The 20,596-nt window shown below is 33.0% G+C and overlaps 1 protein-coding gene across 8 annotated transcripts in view; it reads right to left on the bottom strand.

The window, feature by feature from the left end:
- GRIK2 (glutamate ionotropic receptor kainate type subunit 2) overlaps positions 1-20,596 on the bottom strand; it is a 704,801-nt gene that overhangs the window by 279,259 nt on the left and 404,946 nt on the right. For all 8 annotated transcript variants that reach the window (XR_007724833.1, XR_007724834.1, XM_050786670.1 and 5 more), the window contains 2 exons: positions 6,451-6,594; positions 3,750-3,857 (listed from right to left, as the gene is read on the bottom strand). Coding sequence is in view for 6 of the 8 variants with exons in the window: in XM_050786670.1 (XP_050642627.1) it covers positions 3,750-3,857; positions 6,451-6,594 (252 nt within the window). In the remaining 2 variants the exon portion in view is untranslated. The remainder of the gene's footprint in view (positions 1-3,749; positions 3,858-6,450; positions 6,595-20,596) is intronic.

Raw genomic sequence — 20,596 nt, 5'->3', positions numbered from 1 at the left:
TAGCACCTACTGTTTTTCCCCTTCTTGCCCTCCCCTCCTCCATTGAAGGCACTGCCATGGTCTCAGAGAGCTTGTTTGGACAGAAGCGACTGGCTGTATATATAGTAACGGTGATCTTTTTGGGACCACAGTGAATTGGGCTGGGTTCCAATTAAGGCTTCTGCTACAATAGAGTAGAAAGAATTCATTTGATCTATGGACACTATCTAAGTAGAAAGGATGCCCATCTCCACTCCAGGCTCAGACACTTGAGCATGGCCCACCTTTTCCCATTCATTAGAAGTATACTCATTTCTTCCTGGTTTATCTGTTCCACAGTTGTAAAAAACAGAAATATGGGCTTCCTTCCTGTTAACTGTTTTAATCCTAAAGTTCATGTTTCTGAACATTATGTAAAATCTATCATGTCAGTGACATAAAAACAAAATAACCTACTTTTCAGCACTTATTACTTCCAAGTCTTATAATTTTATACATCTAATGAGTCTATTTATCATTGGCAGATTTCCTCTACTAGATTATAACCTTCTTGAGGGCATAAGACAGACATTCTTCCATATTTGTTAGAGGATTAATCTACTAAATAATGAAGTGGTCTAAGATGACCAAGACAGAATGAGAATGAAAAAAAGGCAATGGGCATGAGAAGAGGGATAAAGCTAGCACATTACATATTTTCCTTCTTCATTTTTGTCTCTCAGTCATGATAGAATATAATTGTTAACTTTAACGATTAAAATTTCTAGCCTCAATATATTTCAAGATGTTACTTCTGGGTTCTTTTAGAGGCCATAGTATTCTTACTTCAGACTGTCCAAGAGGGCAGCCCTTTGCACTCCACTTTTTTTTTTTTAAGATGAGAAATTTGACACAGACAAGTTAGGTGGCAGGATGAAGTTCACACACTTAGTTTGATGGAATTGGAACTGAAAATCAAGCCTCTTGGATAACCATCTATTGACCCTTCTAAACTGTGAATTCTATCAAGGTAGGGATGCTGCCTTTTCCATCAATGAGTTGGTAACTGTACTTTCCAGGAGGAAAAAAATCAAGTCAATAACGCTCAGTCTTCATGAGGCAGATAACTGCTATTGTCTCATGATTCATAAGACCCCATGTTTTAGAGAGATTAATAAATTTGTCCATAAAAAGTAAAGGGCAGAGTGAGAATTTGAGCCCAAATCTCTCTGAATCTAGACCTTGAGCTCTTAACCATTCTATTAAATTTAAAATTAGGACCTTTTGCTACTTAGCAGCACTTTGTTCCTTCTAAGTCAAAATCAAGTCTGTCAAAATGGAATTTTCAATTTTTCTTAAGAACTGACTAAACTTTACCTCTGTCCTTTAGCTGATGAGTTCATGTACAAATTTTCAAGGATATTGAAAACATTTCATGTGAACTTTTTGTTCCCTTTCTCTTTAACTTACCTCCACCCATCCTCAGTACCTTATCTGTCTTTTCAGGGGAAGGTTTATGCCAATTCCTTTCTACTAGTAATTATCCTACTTGGTAATTCATTTTCCAATCTTTGAGTTATGCTTTTATCCCTGGTATCCCCCCTTTTCCTACCTGGCTCCTCCATTTCTCCTTAAAAACATAGTCCAAATGCTTTGCTTGTCTTTGAACTAACAGCATTGTTGATGGTTCAGTTAATGCCTTCTATCACACACTGTTTACTCATCTCCACTTCCTGTTAGAATGGTTTTACATCCATGTCCTCATACTCAAATTATTCTAAACTATATTATCTTCCCAAGTAAACCATAGCCTTCAGGACTATTCTTTCTTTAAACTCGCACTGTATTCTAATATCCTGCAAATATCCTGAACATGGTATTTATGTTATGACTAAAATCTAGCATTTTAGCTTTATCTCCCTCTTCCACTGTGTGTATGTGTATGTGTATAATGATAAAATCAAACGCTATGTTTGTGTTTCCTCATGCTGTTACTTCCTTCTAAAATGACTGAATGTCTAACAATCAATAATTCAACATATTTAAAAGCTAATTCTAAGTACTCAATTGACTATGACTCTTGATTAATTACACTTTTTATCAGAAATTATATTTGTATTGGACTTTTGAAAGCTTGAAACATATAGCTTTTGATTGTATTCATTTACAAATATGCATTACCTTATCACTGTACACAAAAAGCCCCTTGAGGATAAGTACTGAACATAATTAATTCAGCAAAATGAATTTTCAGATTTTAGAAAAGAATACAAAAAATATTTATGAAACTGCAAAACTCATACTGGTTTACCTCATTTATCAGTGTGATAAATCATCATATGTACTTGATAATCATTATATTCAGGCGTATCTATAAGCCACAATGGAGCACAGAGAAAACTTTGTAATGTTTTATTTATTTTGAATTCAAGACAGGAATGTATCTATGGTAATATGAAGAGCATTGCCATTTTTATGCAGATGTACTGAAATGTCAGCAATGGTCCAAGTTCCTCCTAGTGATTTGGATATTTCATAAATAAATAAATAAATAAGATAATAACATCTCCAGTAAACAATAAGATAAACTCCTTAAGAGCTTACTGAACTCCACCATTATCAACTCCAGTCTTGGACACAGACTAATTTTCTCATCTTAAGAGTGAGATAGTTAGGAAGGGACTGTCTCATGAATACTTGGGTTCCAGTTTATTATAAAATATTCCTGACTTTTCATGGTCTTGACAAAGTGTACAGTTTGAAATCCTCAATGGCAGGAGGTAACAGTTACATCAATTTGAATCATCAGTTGGTCATAATGTACTTAAACTTGGGGACATAAAGTCTTGGGGACATTATCAAAAATGTAGTTTTACTCTCTCCTGGATGATTTGAATCAGCATTCAAATGTGCTGTTATCTTGCAGGCTAAAAAAGCCCTTCTTAGGTCTCAGCTTTCCTCTTCAGTTTCTATCTAGAACTAAAGCTCCGTGTTTCATTGCTAGGTAAACTATAAGATAGCTTACTATCTTCAAAGCAATATTATCTCAGTCACATATAATTTTTCTCAATTTCTTATTTTAATAAGATCTAATAAGATTTAATAATATCTAGATAATATCTAAAAAGATTTAATAAGATTTAATACCTCGTCAATTATCAATGAATCTAACAGAAAAATATCTAAATACATACATTATGTATTTAAGAAAATTCACACTAAAATATTCATTAAGTATGCACATACCCAAATTCTTTGGGTGCTTTACCACAATTCCTAGCAATAGAATCAAGTAAAATAGATCCAGTGTAGTGTGCTACATTTATATATATGTCCTATTTACTGTGCATACATTAATTCAAATATTTCACTTAAATATGACTCAAACAATGGAAACACTTTTGTATTTAATTTTTTAATAGCCTGCTCCAAGTTGGAAAGTCTATGTAACCACAAGTGATTATAAGCTGCACGTATAAAGACCCATATTAAACCAAATATTCTCTAATTGCTATATTAAACTTTAAGACTAATTAACATTATATGCATTTCAAAGATTATATGCATCAGAAAACCTCTAGTTAGAAAATAAAATATAAAATTGACTTAAGATACCCTTTATCCTTGAATCCTAATTGTCAATTATTATGTTCAATATAATGAATTAAATATTTATTTTTAGAGTTACTAAAGTTAAATGTCAATGAAATGTGACTACAGCAGAGAATATTTCTGTCTTCTTTGAGATATGTTTCATTTAGTAATTACAGCAAATAAGCTGACTGAAATACCTTTTCTAGACCTTCTTCCTTGAGACTGATCACATCCAAATCAAAATCTGTTCGCAAGCCATTGGTTTTGTTGAAAGTTATTCTGCCTGTGAGGCCTTCCCAATGTGCCTATGGGAATTGAAAAAAAAAATGATAATAAATAAGTGAAGAAAGATGGAATAAATATTTTTTCATAAAAGTAGGAACCTTATATTCATTATTTTTCACAGTTGACATTGCTAGAGATTTTTAAAATATTTTAATTTTCCTCTGAAATTTGAAAAATGTTTTTCTACATAAATTATCTTAGTTTCAGTAGAAAATATTTTATAAATTTTTCATTTTATAAAATGCATTTTCCAGTTATAATTTTCTGTCTATGAGAGACTCTATTATTATGTTGTAAGTAGTATACCTCTTTTAGTAAAGTAAGAAGAATTTAGTTACTTTTTATGGTGTATGACACATTAAAGATCTCACTGGCAAATACAGAGAGAACTACTGTTATAAAATCCCACTACCAAATTCGTAATAATATGAAAAGAAACTTATTACAATAAGAGAAACCAAATCCAGGAAAAGCTATGTTATACTAACTCAATTATATACATTCCCCATAGAATAATTAACTTACTCCTTTACTTTCTCTAAGTAAGAGCAGGGGAAATGTATTATAATTACTTCATATCAAGATATACGTCATGTAGAAGGAGATGGGAATATAATAATCTAGCTATATAATATGTTCAACCCTAAAAGGTGAGTAAATACCTGGACTTTTTTAATGTAAAAATTTTCCCATTCTGTTGGTTATAGAACCACAATTAGATGTTTTCCATTGTTTGTAATTTGGAAATAGCTTAGGAAAAACTAGTTAAATACAGAAATTTTAAATTATAAAATGTATACTCACAACTAAAATGTTTAAAATAATATAAACAAGACCCCAAAGAAGTAAATATCAGTAGATTAAGAGTAATATTTCAATAAGGATTTGAAATTAATATTACTGAATGTCTTAGGCTCCATATGGTATTTGGATACTTATGTGCAGGATTCTCAAATAGTTTTCAGCTAACAAGTTACAAATGAAATAGAAAAATTATAATATATATTCATAAACATACTGCAACATGTCTTTGCTATAGTTAAACATGTGTTCACTGGTTTACAATAAGGAAGAAAAAAATATTTCTAGCCTAACGTCTTCCAAAGAAAAAATTTCAAGTGACTAACAAAAATGGATAATAGTATAAAAGTCAACAAAAAGATCAAGAAGTACAGGAATAGAAGTGTAAAACAGTAGAACAAATCTGGGGTAGAGAGAGCATAAAGAAATGTATACCAGGTGAAGTTGCACAAATAATTTTATCACAAATTCACTTCTGAACTGCCTAGCAACCAAAACAAAGAAGAAAATACGATAAAAACACAATATACAGGGTCTATAATTTAAGACATACCAGCTGCTCAGGAGAAAACTTTTCCTGGCACTGAGACCTGAGAGAAATTTCTCCTGTTGGTCCTCATAAGGGGGACACTGTGTGATTTAGTGGACAAGATTCTCAATTACACCCTACAATAAATACAATGGGGAATGTCACACAACTGCTTCTTTTCGGGCTGCTTGACACATGTCATGGTTTCAATAATCTAGTGCTGAGTTCAGAAAAATCAATTCTTCATCTCACCAGACCTGTGGACTATGTCTGCAGCTCACTAAGGCTCAGTTTTAAACCAGAAGTAAATGTTAGAATATGGGCAACTAATAAACTGCATATTCTTCGGAAACTATTATAAATTCATCTACCTGAGAGTTTGATAAGAATTAGACAAAGAAAATTCATGGATATTCAGAGATACTTAATTATGATCCTATTTGCACTTTTATTTTCATGATGAATAATTTATTACAAGATGAACTGATGATTTATTTTAAGCCATTAATAAAAAATCTCATATGGTAATAATACCTGTGATATCTCATTGCAAAGATTAAGGCTCGGTTAAACTTTCATATATGAAAAGTATTCTAAGCTAACAAAGGACTTTCTCTTATGACAGGAAAAATATATATGTATATGTATTTGTATATATGTGGACGTATATTTGTAGGTACATATGATCTTCAAAATGTTTCTTTTTCTCACTATGAATATGCTTGATCTGTAACAGACATAATCAGAAATTATATGTGGTAATAAGAATGGTTGCATTATATAATATGGAGTAAATTTTGCACTTTGATTAATTCATATATTCTATTTTTGTTAACTGTTAATATAATTTAAATAACTAGACATATTTAGGAACAATTAATCTAAATAACTATACTTGAAGCCTCACAAATTAGGTATAATTTTACTGTAGTGCAAATGACATTTATGTTAAAAATGCATTTTATATTTTGTTGCCTAAAATATAAGTATTCTTTTATTAATCTATATCTCTACATAAAGGAAAAGTAATAAATATAAAGATTCAGAAAGGTAAAGGTTAACCCTCATAGATACTTTGACAGATATTTTGTTTCTAATGGGATTCCCCCCACCTTTCATTTGGTATTGTTTAGTAAAAATGTTAATTTTGCTTGTTTGGAGTAAGAGAGAAAATTTAAATTAAACATAAAGTAAAAGGTCACTTGCTAGAAAAACCACAATAATCTCACTTCATTCAGCTTGACAACAAAAGAGACAAGGCAGATGTTCTTCTCCTGACATACCTCTTTAATTAGACTCATAAAGCGAGTCCCGAAGCGCCAGGGTTTATGTCGATTACACTGCAAGGAACTGACTGTCATCTGGGGAAACTGTTGGACGGCCACAGACACCACATGCACAGCATCATACATTAGAGCAGCATCAGTCTGAAAAGCAAGGGAAAGGGAAATGTATAGTCAATATAACTTGTAGAACCTGTGGTAGATGGTTTGCAAGGAGGGAGAGGGAAGAGGTAAGGGAAATATATATATACCATTTTTCTTTGTATAAAGAAGAAAACATTATCTTTTTTTTTTTTTTTTTTTTTTTTGTTTTGTTTTGTTTTGTTTTGTTTTGAGACGGAGTCTCTCTCTGTCGCCCAGGCTGGAGTGCAGTGGCCGGATCTCAGCTCACTGCAAGCTCCGCCTCCCGGGTTCACGCCATTCTCCTGCCTCAGCCTCCCGAGCAGCTGGGACTACAGGCGCCCGCCACCACGCCCGGCTAGTTTTTTTTGTATTTTTTAGTAGAGACGGGGTTTCACCGTGTTAGCCAGGATGGTCTCGATCTCCTGACCTCTTGATCCGCCCGTCTCAGCCTCCCAAAGTGCTGGGATTACAGGCTTGAGCCACCACGCCCGGCCTGAAAACATTATCTTTAACATGCTCTCGTTCTCTTAAACAAGTCATTATGATCAAATTACTACATCAGCTCCATAAGAAAATTTGACCTATCCTCCTTTTCCTGAAATAACCCAATTACATATAGTCCTAGTATTGCCGTTGAAGTAGGAAATGTATGAAGACAGGCTTTATTTCCTTTTAGTGACTCTCTCTGCTTCTTACTCTGTCTCACTAGACACACACACACACACACACACAATGAGTACATTGCTAACATTTTTAATGGTCATATAAATTACATATTGTATATAAAAGTAAGTAAACAGTTTCCTTTTATAGGAAGAAACAAAGATTTTAAGGGAGATTTACTTAAAACCTTAAATTCTTTCATTGTTTTAATCTTTTAGCTTTAAAAAGATATAAACCCTGATCTTTTTCTTCAACTCAAAAACTTAAAAAAGTTTCAATCTCAGAAACGATGATAGTTTTGAATCTCAATAGCTGTATTACTCGCTTTTCAAGAAGCTAAGCTTAATCTCTTGTACTGTTTCCTTTCCCCAAGATTTCCATATGAATAAAAGTTCATTTGGCTTCTCAAGTAAAACGAATATGAATTCTACTGTGTTTGCACCTGCTCAAATGACCAACCACTTTGGAGGTTGACGATACAAAAATAAAATGTTTATAAGTCATAACAAAACAGAGGCTCAGTGATTGTCAAGTGCTGTGTTAAATGGACCCTCACATTGTGTTTGACAGATCGATGCCAGGCTTATTACCTAGAGAAGACAGCCACACTGACAGTACTCCTAGCAATGAACTTTGGCCATCTGCTTGGCATGCTTTAGAATAAAAGCATATATTTTCTCTTCTCATTCACACAATTAGTGAGCTGTGAAATGAATTCCAAAATGAATAGGAACCCTGTAGATTACAGCATTTGCCACAATACAAAATGAGTATACACAGTAGCTTTCAAACAAATGGATCCTAAGGAGCTATATCACACAAAATGGAAGATGGCTAAAGAGCACAATGCAATAAGAGAACATAATAATATTATTTTATCGTTCATAAATCTCTGCGGAAAATAACTCAGATTCCTAACCTTCATTTTATAAATTTTACTGACTATTTTCACGTACCCTGAAGGATACGTAGTGAAAACTAGTAGTGGAGTTCATAGAGGCATATATCCTGAGCCTGAAGATTTGACTGATACTTGTCTTTGACCCGAGATAACATTCAGAGGACATATTACATATATTACACGGGTGGTCACAAAAATTATCACCAGAATTAGGAAGATATATTTTGAGTGTTTAAAATATATCACTGTCAACAGGAAGGGTAATTTTGCAGCATAAAACATAAGAGAGTCTTAAAAATATTTATGTTTATTTTAACCCAGTAATTCCTCTTTCTGGATTTAACATTAAGAAAATCAGAGATAAGAACAAAGGCAACATATCCACTGGGTTCTTTTAGAAAAAAAAAGAGAATGGAAATCTACTGAATGACCAAAATAGGGAAATTTCTAAATAAATTCACAATGTTTTCTTATATAAGCACTAAAAAATCAGTTTTGAAAAATACTTAACTAGACGGAAATTAAATACATCTTAAATGGTGTTATGTTAAATTAGATTTAGATTATGCAGAACTGTGTTTCCAGCATAAATCATTATATATAGCAATGTATAAATAATGATTTTATATATAATATACATAATGGTTTTATATATAATACATAATGGTTTTATATATAAATAACAATTTAATGTATTATATATAATATAGAAGTATATAATATATTATATATAGTATGTAATATATAATATATAATATATAATATATAAAACCATTATAATATATAAACATTATTTTATACATAATATATAAACTATTATATAATATATACATTAAAAAGCATATATATAATGGTTTATGCTGGAAATACAGCATAAATATATATTTACTTTATAAATATTATATATATATTTATAAATAATATATTTTTATAGAGTAATATAAAGTATTACTTTATAAAGCAATATACATATTTATAAATTGAATATCTAAAATATGCATGTATATATACTTATATATGTGAGTAATTAATGTATTTACTTTATTCTCTGAGTAATAGTATAATAAAAAACCTATTGTTCACATTTTATAAATAACAAAACCAAGGTTGGGAGAAGTGAAGAACTAATTAAAATCACAGCTAACAAGTGGAGAAGCCGACCCTCTCTGTTCAGGAATGCTTTTGAGTCACCACTACATACTATATAAACAACAGGAAAACACAATAAATTAATAATATTTAACTCTTGTGAAATAATCATGAGTAAAATTTTTATTTCGTATTTATTTTCCACAGTTTTTAACATTAATGTGTAATGTACGAGGAAGATTACAAATACCATAGCAGTTATTGCCAAGGTAAAAATTTTAATCTATTTATGCAAAAAATAACTAAAAGAATAAAATATATAATATTTCTAATTCCAAGTTTTCATGAAGATAGCTTTTCATGACTTATTGACATATAGATAATCTTACAGGACATACATAAAAATCCTAGAGTAGTAACCTTATTTAATATGACAATGCTAGAAAATAATTCTGCCTATTTAAAAATTTAAAAATCTTTTCTGGTATAGAGTTTCAATTTCATGATGAGGGACACAGTAGTTGATAATAAAACTCTTTGAAATCTGTTATTTTAAATGCAATTATAAAAATTAGACAATATTATTAAACTACAAGATAAATATAGCTGGGTACAGTGGCACACACCTGTAGCCCAGCTATTTGGAAGGGTAAGGTAGGAGGATCACTTGAGCCCTGACGTTTGAGCCCAGTCTGGGCAAAATGGTAAGATGACTGTCTGTAACAATAAAATATAAATCCTTGAGAAAAAGGTACAAGTACTTTAAAAGTTGCTGATCAAACTACTTCTGGATTTCCCAGTTTAAAATATCTTTACTTATAAATCAATAAACAGAACTTCTGAAATACTTTCTATTATATGTTCTTCAGTTTGGAGTACTTTTTTGTTTTAATTTTAGACTAATTGTTTTTGTGATAGTGTGCAGTTTATTTTTCTGTTCATATTTAATATCTTGTCAGATTAAACTATTGTCTTCTTTGTAAAATTGTGTATCTATAAATTCTTCCTTTGAAAAATTGTGAGAAAATTCTAGTGCTTCAAAAATATGATTTCTCTTATTCTCACAAGAATGCTCACAAAAATGTGGCTTCTCTTATTCTCACGAATATGTGAAAATTTGTCTTCTATTAATAATATTAATAGCCAATATTCATTCAATATCTGTGTGTGAGGCACTCTCCTTAAATTAATTCCTTTAATTTCCATAACCATTATTCAGGTGCAATCCCATCAAGTTTGTATCAAATAGGAAAGCAAGGCAGTCAGTAGTTAAGTAACTCAAAAAACAAACCATAGTATATACAGGTAGAGCTGGATTTAATCCATATAGTCTGTCCAAAGTTTATATCCTTTTCTCTGGGTTTCTCACTCAGCACTCTACAGTTAATAAGCAAAGTAGTGAAGGTGGTTTTGTAGTTACACAATATAACAAATGTCAACTAGCACTTGAATGCACAGATCTCTATATAATTTGTTCATAAATATTTACATAATGAAAAGGCACTGCAAAATAAGAAAAGGTAGAGATTATAGAAAATTGGTAAATATATATTTGTAAAAAAGAAATATGTTATTATACCTGGGGCATGGAGATCGCCCTGTCCGACTCACCACAGCCTATTCCCATACAACCATCAGGGGACGCTAAGGGCAGGCCCATACCCCTGGCACTATCCACAAAGTACCCAAGCATGCCATCCAGAGAGCTGAGAACAGCCCTGCCTCGTTCACCACTGTTGGTGTCTGTGCACTCCTCCTGGGGACTGGACCATCCAGTCTGTTGCAGGCACTGCTAACACCAGTATTTGATGCCTGGGAGCCCACGGGTGTCCCACCATCACTACTGCTATTTCTCATGTCATGCACACTGCTTAGGGGCCCAGGAATTCACCACACACATGCCCACTGCTGCCACTACTGAACCCAAGCAAGCTTCCTGGAGGCCCAACAATTGGCCCTCCTGGACCCAGTAACACCAGTGCCCTTGTATGCCACACAGGAGCCTAAAGACAGGCACACTTAGCCCATCGATAACACCACTGAGCCTGAGGACTGAACTACCTGACACGCCTATACCCAGTAAAATCTCAACCCAGTCTCCACTAACAATCACAGTCTAAGAAACTGAGGAAATCATAGACACCACTGATGCTGTAAAAATCATATGAAAACTACGCTACTGCTAACCCTAGAATCAAAGCTAAAGTGCCTCCTCAACCAATACCACAGATAAATCCATAGGAAAAATTTTCCCTTATGAAAACCCACCCAAAATAATTGAAAAAAGCTGGCCAAGTGGCTTACACCTGTAATTCCAACACTTTGGGAGGCCAAGGTGGGTGGATCACCTGAAGTCAGGTGTTTGAGTCCAGCCTAAACAACATGACGAAACCTGGTCTCTACTAAAAATACAAAAGTTAGCAGGACATAGTAGCTGTGGGCCTGTAATTCCAGCTACTTGTGAGGCTAAGGCAGGAGAATGGCTTGAACCCGGGAGGTGGAAATTGCAATCAGCCAAGATAGCCCCACTGCAATCCAGACTGGTTGACAATGTGAGACTCTATCTCAAAAAAAAAAAAAAAAAAATTGAAACAAGCAACTATTATACAAGATGACAAGATGTGTAGATATCAACATAAGGACAAAAAAGGACACAAGAAATAAACAATCAAGGAAGTACAACACCTCTAAAGGAGCACAATAATTCTCCAGTAAAAGATTCAGTGAAAAACAGATCTATGAAATGCCCGAAAAAAGACTGAAAATAATTATACCAAAGAAGCTCAATGAGACACAGAGAACACAGGAAAACAATACAAAGAAAAAAAAAATCAGGATATGAGTGAAAATTTCAATAAAGAGATAGACATTATATAAAAGAACCAAATTCTGGAACCACTACAGAAAACCACTAAACCACAATGATAAACAATAAGAGAGAAAGAAGGGAACAAAGGATAAACAAAACAATCAAAAACAAAAAATGATGAGAATAAGTCCTCACATATTAATAATAACCTTTAATATACAAACATAATAAGGTGTCCATTTGAAAGATATGACTAGCTGAATGGATTTTTTTAATGATGCAACTATATACTGCCTACAAGAAATTCATCTCGCTTATAAAGACACATATAGACAGAAAGTAAAGGAATGAAAAACAAGTATTCTATACAAATGAAAGCCAAAAGTGAGCTGGAATAGCTATACTTATATCAAATAAAACAGACTTTAAGTCAAAAAAACAGTACAAAGAGACAAACCAGGTCATTATATAAAGACAAAGGGATCAATTCAGCAAGAGGACAACATTTCTCAATATTTATGCACCCAGCAGCAGGGCACCTAGATATATAAAACAAATTGTATTTGATCTAAAGAGAGACAGAGTTTTTAAAAGTTTGTTTCCACAAACTTTTAAAAGTGGAAATCATATCAAATGTCTTATCAGACCACAATAAACAAAAAAATAGAAATCAGTAACAAGAAAAATTCTTGAAACTACAAATATATGGATACTAAACAGCATACTCTGAAAGACCATTAGGTCATGGAGTAAATTAAGCAGAAAATCTAAAAATTTCTGGAAACAAAAAAAATGGAAACACAACATACCAAAACATATGGGATACAGCAAAAGCAGTGTTAAGAGGGAAGTTTATAGCAATATGTGTGTACATCAAGAAACTATAAAGATTTAAAATAACCTAATGATACACCTCAAGGAACTAGAAAAGAAAGAACAAATTAAACCTAGTATTAGTAGAAGAAAAAAGTAATAAAGATCAGAACTGAACTAAATGAAATAGAGACTTAAAAAATAATACCAAGGATTATTGAAATGAAAAGTCTTTTAAAAAAAATTGACAAACTTCTAGTTAAACTAACCAAGAAAAAAGATAAAAGACCCAAATAAACAAAATCAGAACTTAAAAAATGACATTACAATAGATAACACTGAAATACAAAAAAATCCTAAAAGACTATTATGAAAAACTATATACTAACAAACTCAAAAATTTATAGGAAATGGATAAATTTTTAGACACACACAACCTAACAACACTGAATTAGAAAGAAGTAGAAAACCTGAACAGGCTAATAAGAGTAACAAAATTAAATCAATAATAAAATGGCTTCCATAAAAGAAAAGCCCAGTACCAGATGACTTCACTGCCATATTCTACCTAGCTTTTAAAGAAGAATTAACACCAACTCTACTCAAACTACCTGTTAAAAAACAAGAGGAGATAATTCTTCCTAACTCATTTTATGAGGCCAGTATTATACCAAAACCAGACAAGGACAAAACAGCAACAACAATGGGTGAACATCTATGTTTTGTATCTGTGTTCACAGCCAAACATCCCTGATGAACATAGATCCAAAAATTCTCAATAAAATACTAGCAAGCTAAATTCTACAGTACATCCAAAAGGTACTACAACATGATCAAGTGGAATTTATTCCAGGAGCTCAAGGATGGTTCAACAATAAATGTAATAAAACAATAAATGTAATACATCACACCAATAGAATAAAGGGTAAAAATCATGTGATCTCAATAGACACAGAAAAGTATTTGATAAAATTCAACATTCCTTCATAATAGAAACTCAACAAACTAAGCATAAAAGGAACATGCTTCAGTGTAATACAGGCCATATATGACACACCTACAAATAACATAATGTATGAGAAAAAGCTGAAATCCTTTCCTCTAAAAACTGGAACCAGACAATGATGCCCACTTTTACAACACCTATTCAACATAGTACTGAAAGTCCCACTCAGAGCAATCAGACAAGAGAAAGAAAGAAAGAACATTGAAACTGGGACCAAAAAAAAGGAAGTCAAATTGTCCCTTTTTGTAGGTGACATGATCTAGTATTTTTAAAAAACCTAAAGACTCCAGCAAAAACTCTATCTGGCATATTCAGTAAAGTTGTAGAACACAAAATCAACATACAAAAATCAGCCATTTTTTAATACACAAATAACTAACCTGTCAAAAAATCAAGAAGGTAATCTCATTTACAATACCAACAAAAAGTAAAAGACCTTAGGAATAAATTTTACTAAGAAGATGAGGAACTCTACAATGAAACCTACAAAAAAACTGATTAAAGAAATTGAAGATGACACAGGCAGATGAAAAGACCATGCTCATGTATTGGAAGGATTAATGTTGTAAAAATGGCGATGCTACCCAAAGCAATCTACAGATTCAATACAATTCCCACCAATATATCATGACATTCTTCACAGAAATAGGAAAAAAAAAAAAAAAAAAAAAAAAAAACTTCTAAAATTCATGTGGAACCAAAACAGCCTGAATAACCAAAGCAATCCTGAGAAAAAAGAAAAAAAGCTGAAGGCATCACGATACCTGACCTTAAAATGTGTTACAAGGCTACAGTAACTAAAACAGCATGGTATTGGTATAAAAACAAACACATAGACCAATGAAACAAAATAGGCAATCCGCAAATAAATCCACATATTTATAGCCTACTGATTTTTGACAAAGAAGCCAAGAATACACATTGGAAACAGAATAGGTTCTTCAATAAATGGTACTGAAAAAAACTGGATATCCATACTCAAAAGAACAAAACTAGACTCCTATGTCTCATCATATACAAAAAAAAATGCAAAATCAATTAAAGTCTTAAACATAAGTTCTGAAACTATAAAACTACTAGAAGGAAACACAGACTAATACTCTAGGACATTGGTCTAGGCAAATACTTTATGGCTAAGAACCCAAAATTACAGGCAATTAAACAAAAAATAGACATATGGGACACAAAAAGCCATATGGGACATGAAAAGATTCCGCACAGCAAAGGAAACAACCAACACAGTGAAGAGATGACCTGTTGAATGGTAGAAAATACTTGCAAGCTATTTGTCTCACATGTGACCAATATTTGTAATATAGAAGGAGCTCAAACAACTCGTGTCAAAAAAAAAAAGAAAAAAAAAAAAAAACCATTAAAAACTGGGCAGAGGATGTGAACAAACATTTCTCTAAAAAGATATAAAAATAGACAACAGGTATATAAAAAACACTCATTATCACTAATCATCAGGGAAATGCAAGTCAAAACCACAATGAGATATCATCTAATCCGAGTTAGAATCATTCTTAAACAAAAAGACAATAACAAATGCAAACCAAAAATGTGGAGAAAAAGGAACTCTTATACACTGCTGCTGAGTGTATAGTCCATTTTCACACTGCTATAAAGATACTACCTGAGACTGGGTAATTTATAAACAAAAGAGATTTAATTGAATCCATTCTCCATAGCTACAGAGGCCTCAGGAAACTTACAATCATGGCAGAAGGCGAAGGGGAAGCAAGATATGTCTGACATGGTGGCAGGAGAGAGAGATACCAGGGAAAACTGCCACTTACAAAACCATCCGATCTCATGAGAATTCCCTCACTATCATGAGAACACCATGATCCAATCACCTCCCACCAGGTCTCTCCCTTGAAACATGGTGATTACAATTTGAGATGAGAGTTGGGTAGGAACACAGAGCCAAACTATATCATTCCAATCCTGGCCCCTCACAAATCTCATGTACTTTTCACTTTTCAAAACCAATCATGCCTTCCCCACAGTCCCCCAAAGCCTTAACTCATTTCAGCATTAACCTAAAAGTCTAAGTCCAAAGCCTCATCTGAGACGAGGCAAGTCCCTTTCACCTATAAGCCTGTAAATTCATAAGCATGTTAGTTACTTCCAAGATACAATGAGTGTATAGGCATTGGGTGAATGTTCCCAGCAACAGCCTGAGCTGTACCTTGGCTGCTTTTAGCCACTGCTGGAGCTGCAACTGGAGTAGCTGGGACATAGGGCACCAAGTCCCAAAGCTGCATAGAGTAGCAGGGCCCTGGCCTGACCAATGAAGCCACATTATGGTGACTGGTGAATAGAATTTTCTAAAAATATTAGCACTCTTGTAGGCAACACTAAATTGATAATACACCCCCAAATACATATCTCTACAAATCAAAGGTTATCAAGCTTAAACATTATTTGTCCCAAGAAACATTGAGGTAAAACAAATAATTTAAATCATCAAGTATGGACAGGAATGGTCAAGTCAGGAACCCACATTTCCAGTCATTGTCCTGGAGGAAGCCACCACACTCCTTTCAGAGGTTCATAATGTCACTGATTGTAACCAAATTGTTAGTGAAATCTGATCACTATAAGGATAAGAAAGAAGTACCTATAAATGACTGTATAAAATATAAGTATGGAATTACATATAGGCCCAACAATGCCTAGAAAAGGATAATTGAAAAAATAACATACTAAGTAAATAGAAAAAAACAAAAGAAACAAATACAAATTAGATTACAAAAAGAAATTATAGAATCAATGTAATTCTAACAAATCCTGGACTGAGCAGGAGGCAAAGATTAGTTCAGAGGACAAAGTAAGTTTTAAAAGTGGCAATTTTAGGATCACGCCTGTAATCCCAGCACTTTGGGAGGCCGAGGCGGGCGGATCAAGAGGTCAGGAGATCGAGGTCATCCTGGCTAACACAGTGAAACCCGTCTCTATTTAAAAAAAAAAAAAAAACAAAAAATTAGCCGGGTGTGGTGGCGGCGCCTGTAGTCTCAGCTATTCAGGAGGCTGAGGCAGGAGAATGGCGTGAACCCGGGAGGCAGAGCTTGCAGTGAGAGGAGATCGCACCACTGCACTCTAGCCTGGGTGACAGAGTGAGACTCCGTCTCAGGAAAAAAAAAAAAAAGTGACAATTTTCGTCTTTATTTCATGAGTGTATTCTTTTAGCTCCTAGCAATATAACACTTTTTAAAACCCTCTTCAACATTCTGGATTGCTTCTATCCAGTTGCTGTTCAGGAGATTTTCAAAGGGCAAAGACTCTAATGTATCTTTCACGCCAGGGCTTAAGAAGCATCTCTTACACCCAAATTTAGAGATTGATTTATCTGCTTTTGCTAAATCTTCATCCTCTCTTATTGACTCTATAATTCCTTGCCTTGACTCTTCTCTTAATGGAAGAAAACAGGAGAAAAGAAGAGAGGGGTGGTACAGAGGAGGAGAGAAGTGGAGGGGAAACACAGGTTAAATTATCTTATCATTTTTATAATATTATTATTACAAAACAATAATTATTTTAATTCAAGTTATATTAAATGCTTACTCTGTGCCACGGAAATGTGCCGATTTCTTTACATGCATTATCTCATTTAATTCTCACAAAAATCATATGTTCTAAATGATATTACTAGTAGGATTTTTGAGAGCCGGAAACTGAAGATTAGGAAGGTTAAAGTAATTATTTCAAGGTCTCATGAAAGATTGGTGGAAATAAGATTCAGGCAAATCCTAACCCTTAGAATCACTGTCTAAACAATTATCATCCCTGCCTCCCCTAGGCCATATTCCCACTGAAACTATGATGGGCAAAGGAGGGGAAACCAGTGGGAGAAGATCTCATAGTTTAGGGGGCGTCTTATGAATACCAGTCTAGTATGGTTCCACGGACCATGGAGAATACATCTCTGAGCTGGGATTCCAATAAAAGTTATTGTAGTCCCTAAGTCAAATCTTGTCTTTTTCTTTATACTTTATAGCTACCTCTAAAGAATGCTTCAGGGTTCACCATAACTGTAATTTAGCCAAGTAAACTAAAACTGAATATCAGTACAATTTGTTTATTAAAATCCATATGAGACAGTCAGATAAACCTATGGTCATTTACATCCTAAACTACAAAGGCAAGACAAAAGCTAAGCCGGGGTTGGGAAATAAATCAATAATGAAGATAAGATAATCTGTTCTATTTTCTCTCTTGCAACTATAATTTTATATACATATATATATATTTCTCTCAAGTATAATTATGTATGTGTATATATGTGTATGGATTATATACATTATATATTATACATACACACACACACCCCCCCATATATATGGGCCACACTTAACGGAAAGCTAGAAGAGAATATCTATTCCCTCTAAGGGTATACTGCAGAAGAAAGACGCTCAAATTATATAGGTACTGGCCAGACAGGGCTGTTGTGACAGCTAAATGCAGCCCTACCTGCTTCACTGCTAGTTCAAACACCTGTCAACTGGAATGTGGACTGCCTTTCAGAGCCTACCTCAGACTAGATTGGAGCTATTTTTATTTCCAAAATAAGTTAGTTAACCTACAAAAATGTTTTTCATCCAAAAACATTTGTTTTGCAAACCTTTAAAATTGCACAATATGGTCCTACACATTTTAGTAAAACTGTAGTGATCTTTCCAAATGGCTGGCTTGAAAAGAACATACGAAATGTCTTCAAATATATTTAGATATCCATTAACCTTCTTACTAACTTATTGCTTGGTGTATCTTATACCTAGTCAAATTACTTTTACGAATAGAATGTGTAACAGAGAAACAGGCAGAAGAGTGACAAATGCTAATTTCTATGGCTGAGCTATTGCCACAGAAATAGGCTTAGTCACCCAGTACTAATCCATCCATCAAGTAACCTCATGACTGATGAGTCTTTAAGTTATTTAAAAAAAACAGTAAAATCTATGTATGTTTACATTTTCCTTACACTCTGGAAAAAATCACTACACATTTTTAAATAATTGAAGAATTTAAGAAATTAGATGTTCTTAAAAGTTTTAAATAATAAAAATTGACATGGTTTAATATTTTGATTTTATATATACAATTAAAATATCTCCAACTATAAAAAAACAGAAATGGATTCTATGAATAGTTAAAATATTTATCTGTACTTAGATTTCTTTTACAGAATAATCTGATACTAAGCAGTAATTACCAAGCTACCAATGTCCATGTTTAATGCATATGTTATTTCTCTTTCTGATTCCTCACATTATACATTTCCTTTGTAAAGGTCTAAAATAGGTGCTTCAAGAGTTACGCAAAAAATAAAACATAGATTTTATTTGAAAAAAGCATGAAGAAACTAGAAACAAACAATTTCAAACTATGTACAAATACAGAACAGAACGTTAGTATATCAAATTTCTCAGATATACTAAAAATTTTTCTCAGCAAAAATCCATCAAAAATGTTTATTTTTTTCTTATGGTGAGAAGTCATTCTTTTGGAATGACTTTTGGATACCTCCATTCAATTTTGACTGGGAGAACTTAGAACACAGTATTTTCCAGGTTATTATGTCTATTGTGCCAAGCATGGTTATATTTGTGACAATATTTCACTCTTTGCTGTTGTTATTAGCACTCTTGGCCTGAGAGACAAATGCTTCCAATGTTGAATGCAATAATTTCCATCTAAATATAATTACTTTTAAGAGTAATGTAAATATGTGTTGGTTATAATGTGTACATTTTACTCTAATACATCTATTAGAAGTTAAAGGGTAATGCACCATTTTTCTTGGAAGATGGTCCGTTGATTTCATTTTACTCTAGAACTATCCAGAATCCTAGCAAATTAAACATCACTAATTTGTATCTTCTTTCTTCCTTTTACATTCTAGTTTTAATAAAACTGTTCATATTTTTCTTGCCTTTTATTTTTTCTTTTATATCACAAGCATCTTTTGGATAATAACAATGTCTCTTTTTAATACCTCACATAGTATTCCATACATTGCCTTGCCTGTAGTAAGTGTATAGAAGTACTTTTCAATAAATGGATGAATTCAACCACAAAGTTCATTTAAACAATAAAAGGAATAGGTATTTGGGAGCTCTGAATAACAATCACACTGCCATTTAGCTAGAATGTATTACCTCCCAGAGGTACAGTGAACCAAATCTGTCAGCAGCTCAGACCGGGGAGGAATGTGAGTAAAGCCTCTGTCCAATTTCTAAATGAATTTATAGTAACAGTTCCTTGAACACATTTATCTTTCCATTAAATAAGTGCAGGCAGGTCCCCTTTGAGATCTGAATGCTAGCTGGCAGGTGGCAGATCCATTCTGGAACTCCTACATCTCAGATTTTGCTCATTTCTGAATTCCCATTTGAGGTACAGTGCATAGCAAAAAGAGCTGCATGGTCTAATAAATAGAATAGAAGTTTATGAATTCTGGATCTTTCACTGACTTGACCTTTTAGCTAAAGAAAATAATAAAAAAAAATTTAATCCCTATTGCCTTGTTTCCTCATTTTATAATCGAAAATTAAATACGATGATCTAAAGATTTTCTTGCTTGAAAACTTACTTTAAAAATCAGATGGTTCCAGGGAAAAAAAATGCAAATGTTAGTTCTTTAGTTAGATAATACAGATATTAACAGTGATGGGCAAAGAGGTAAATCCTGACCTCGGGATCTCCCTTGCACAGTCAGCACAAGCCTAAATGGGAC

The sequence above is a fragment of the Macaca thibetana genome, chromosome 4 (genome assembly GCF_024542745.1).
Source record: "Macaca thibetana thibetana isolate TM-01 chromosome 4, ASM2454274v1, whole genome shotgun sequence".
Taxonomy (NCBI): domain Eukaryota; kingdom Metazoa; phylum Chordata; class Mammalia; order Primates; family Cercopithecidae; genus Macaca; species Macaca thibetana.
The sequence above is the reverse complement of the archived record's forward strand: the minus strand, read 5'-3'. Positions and strand labels throughout refer to the sequence as shown.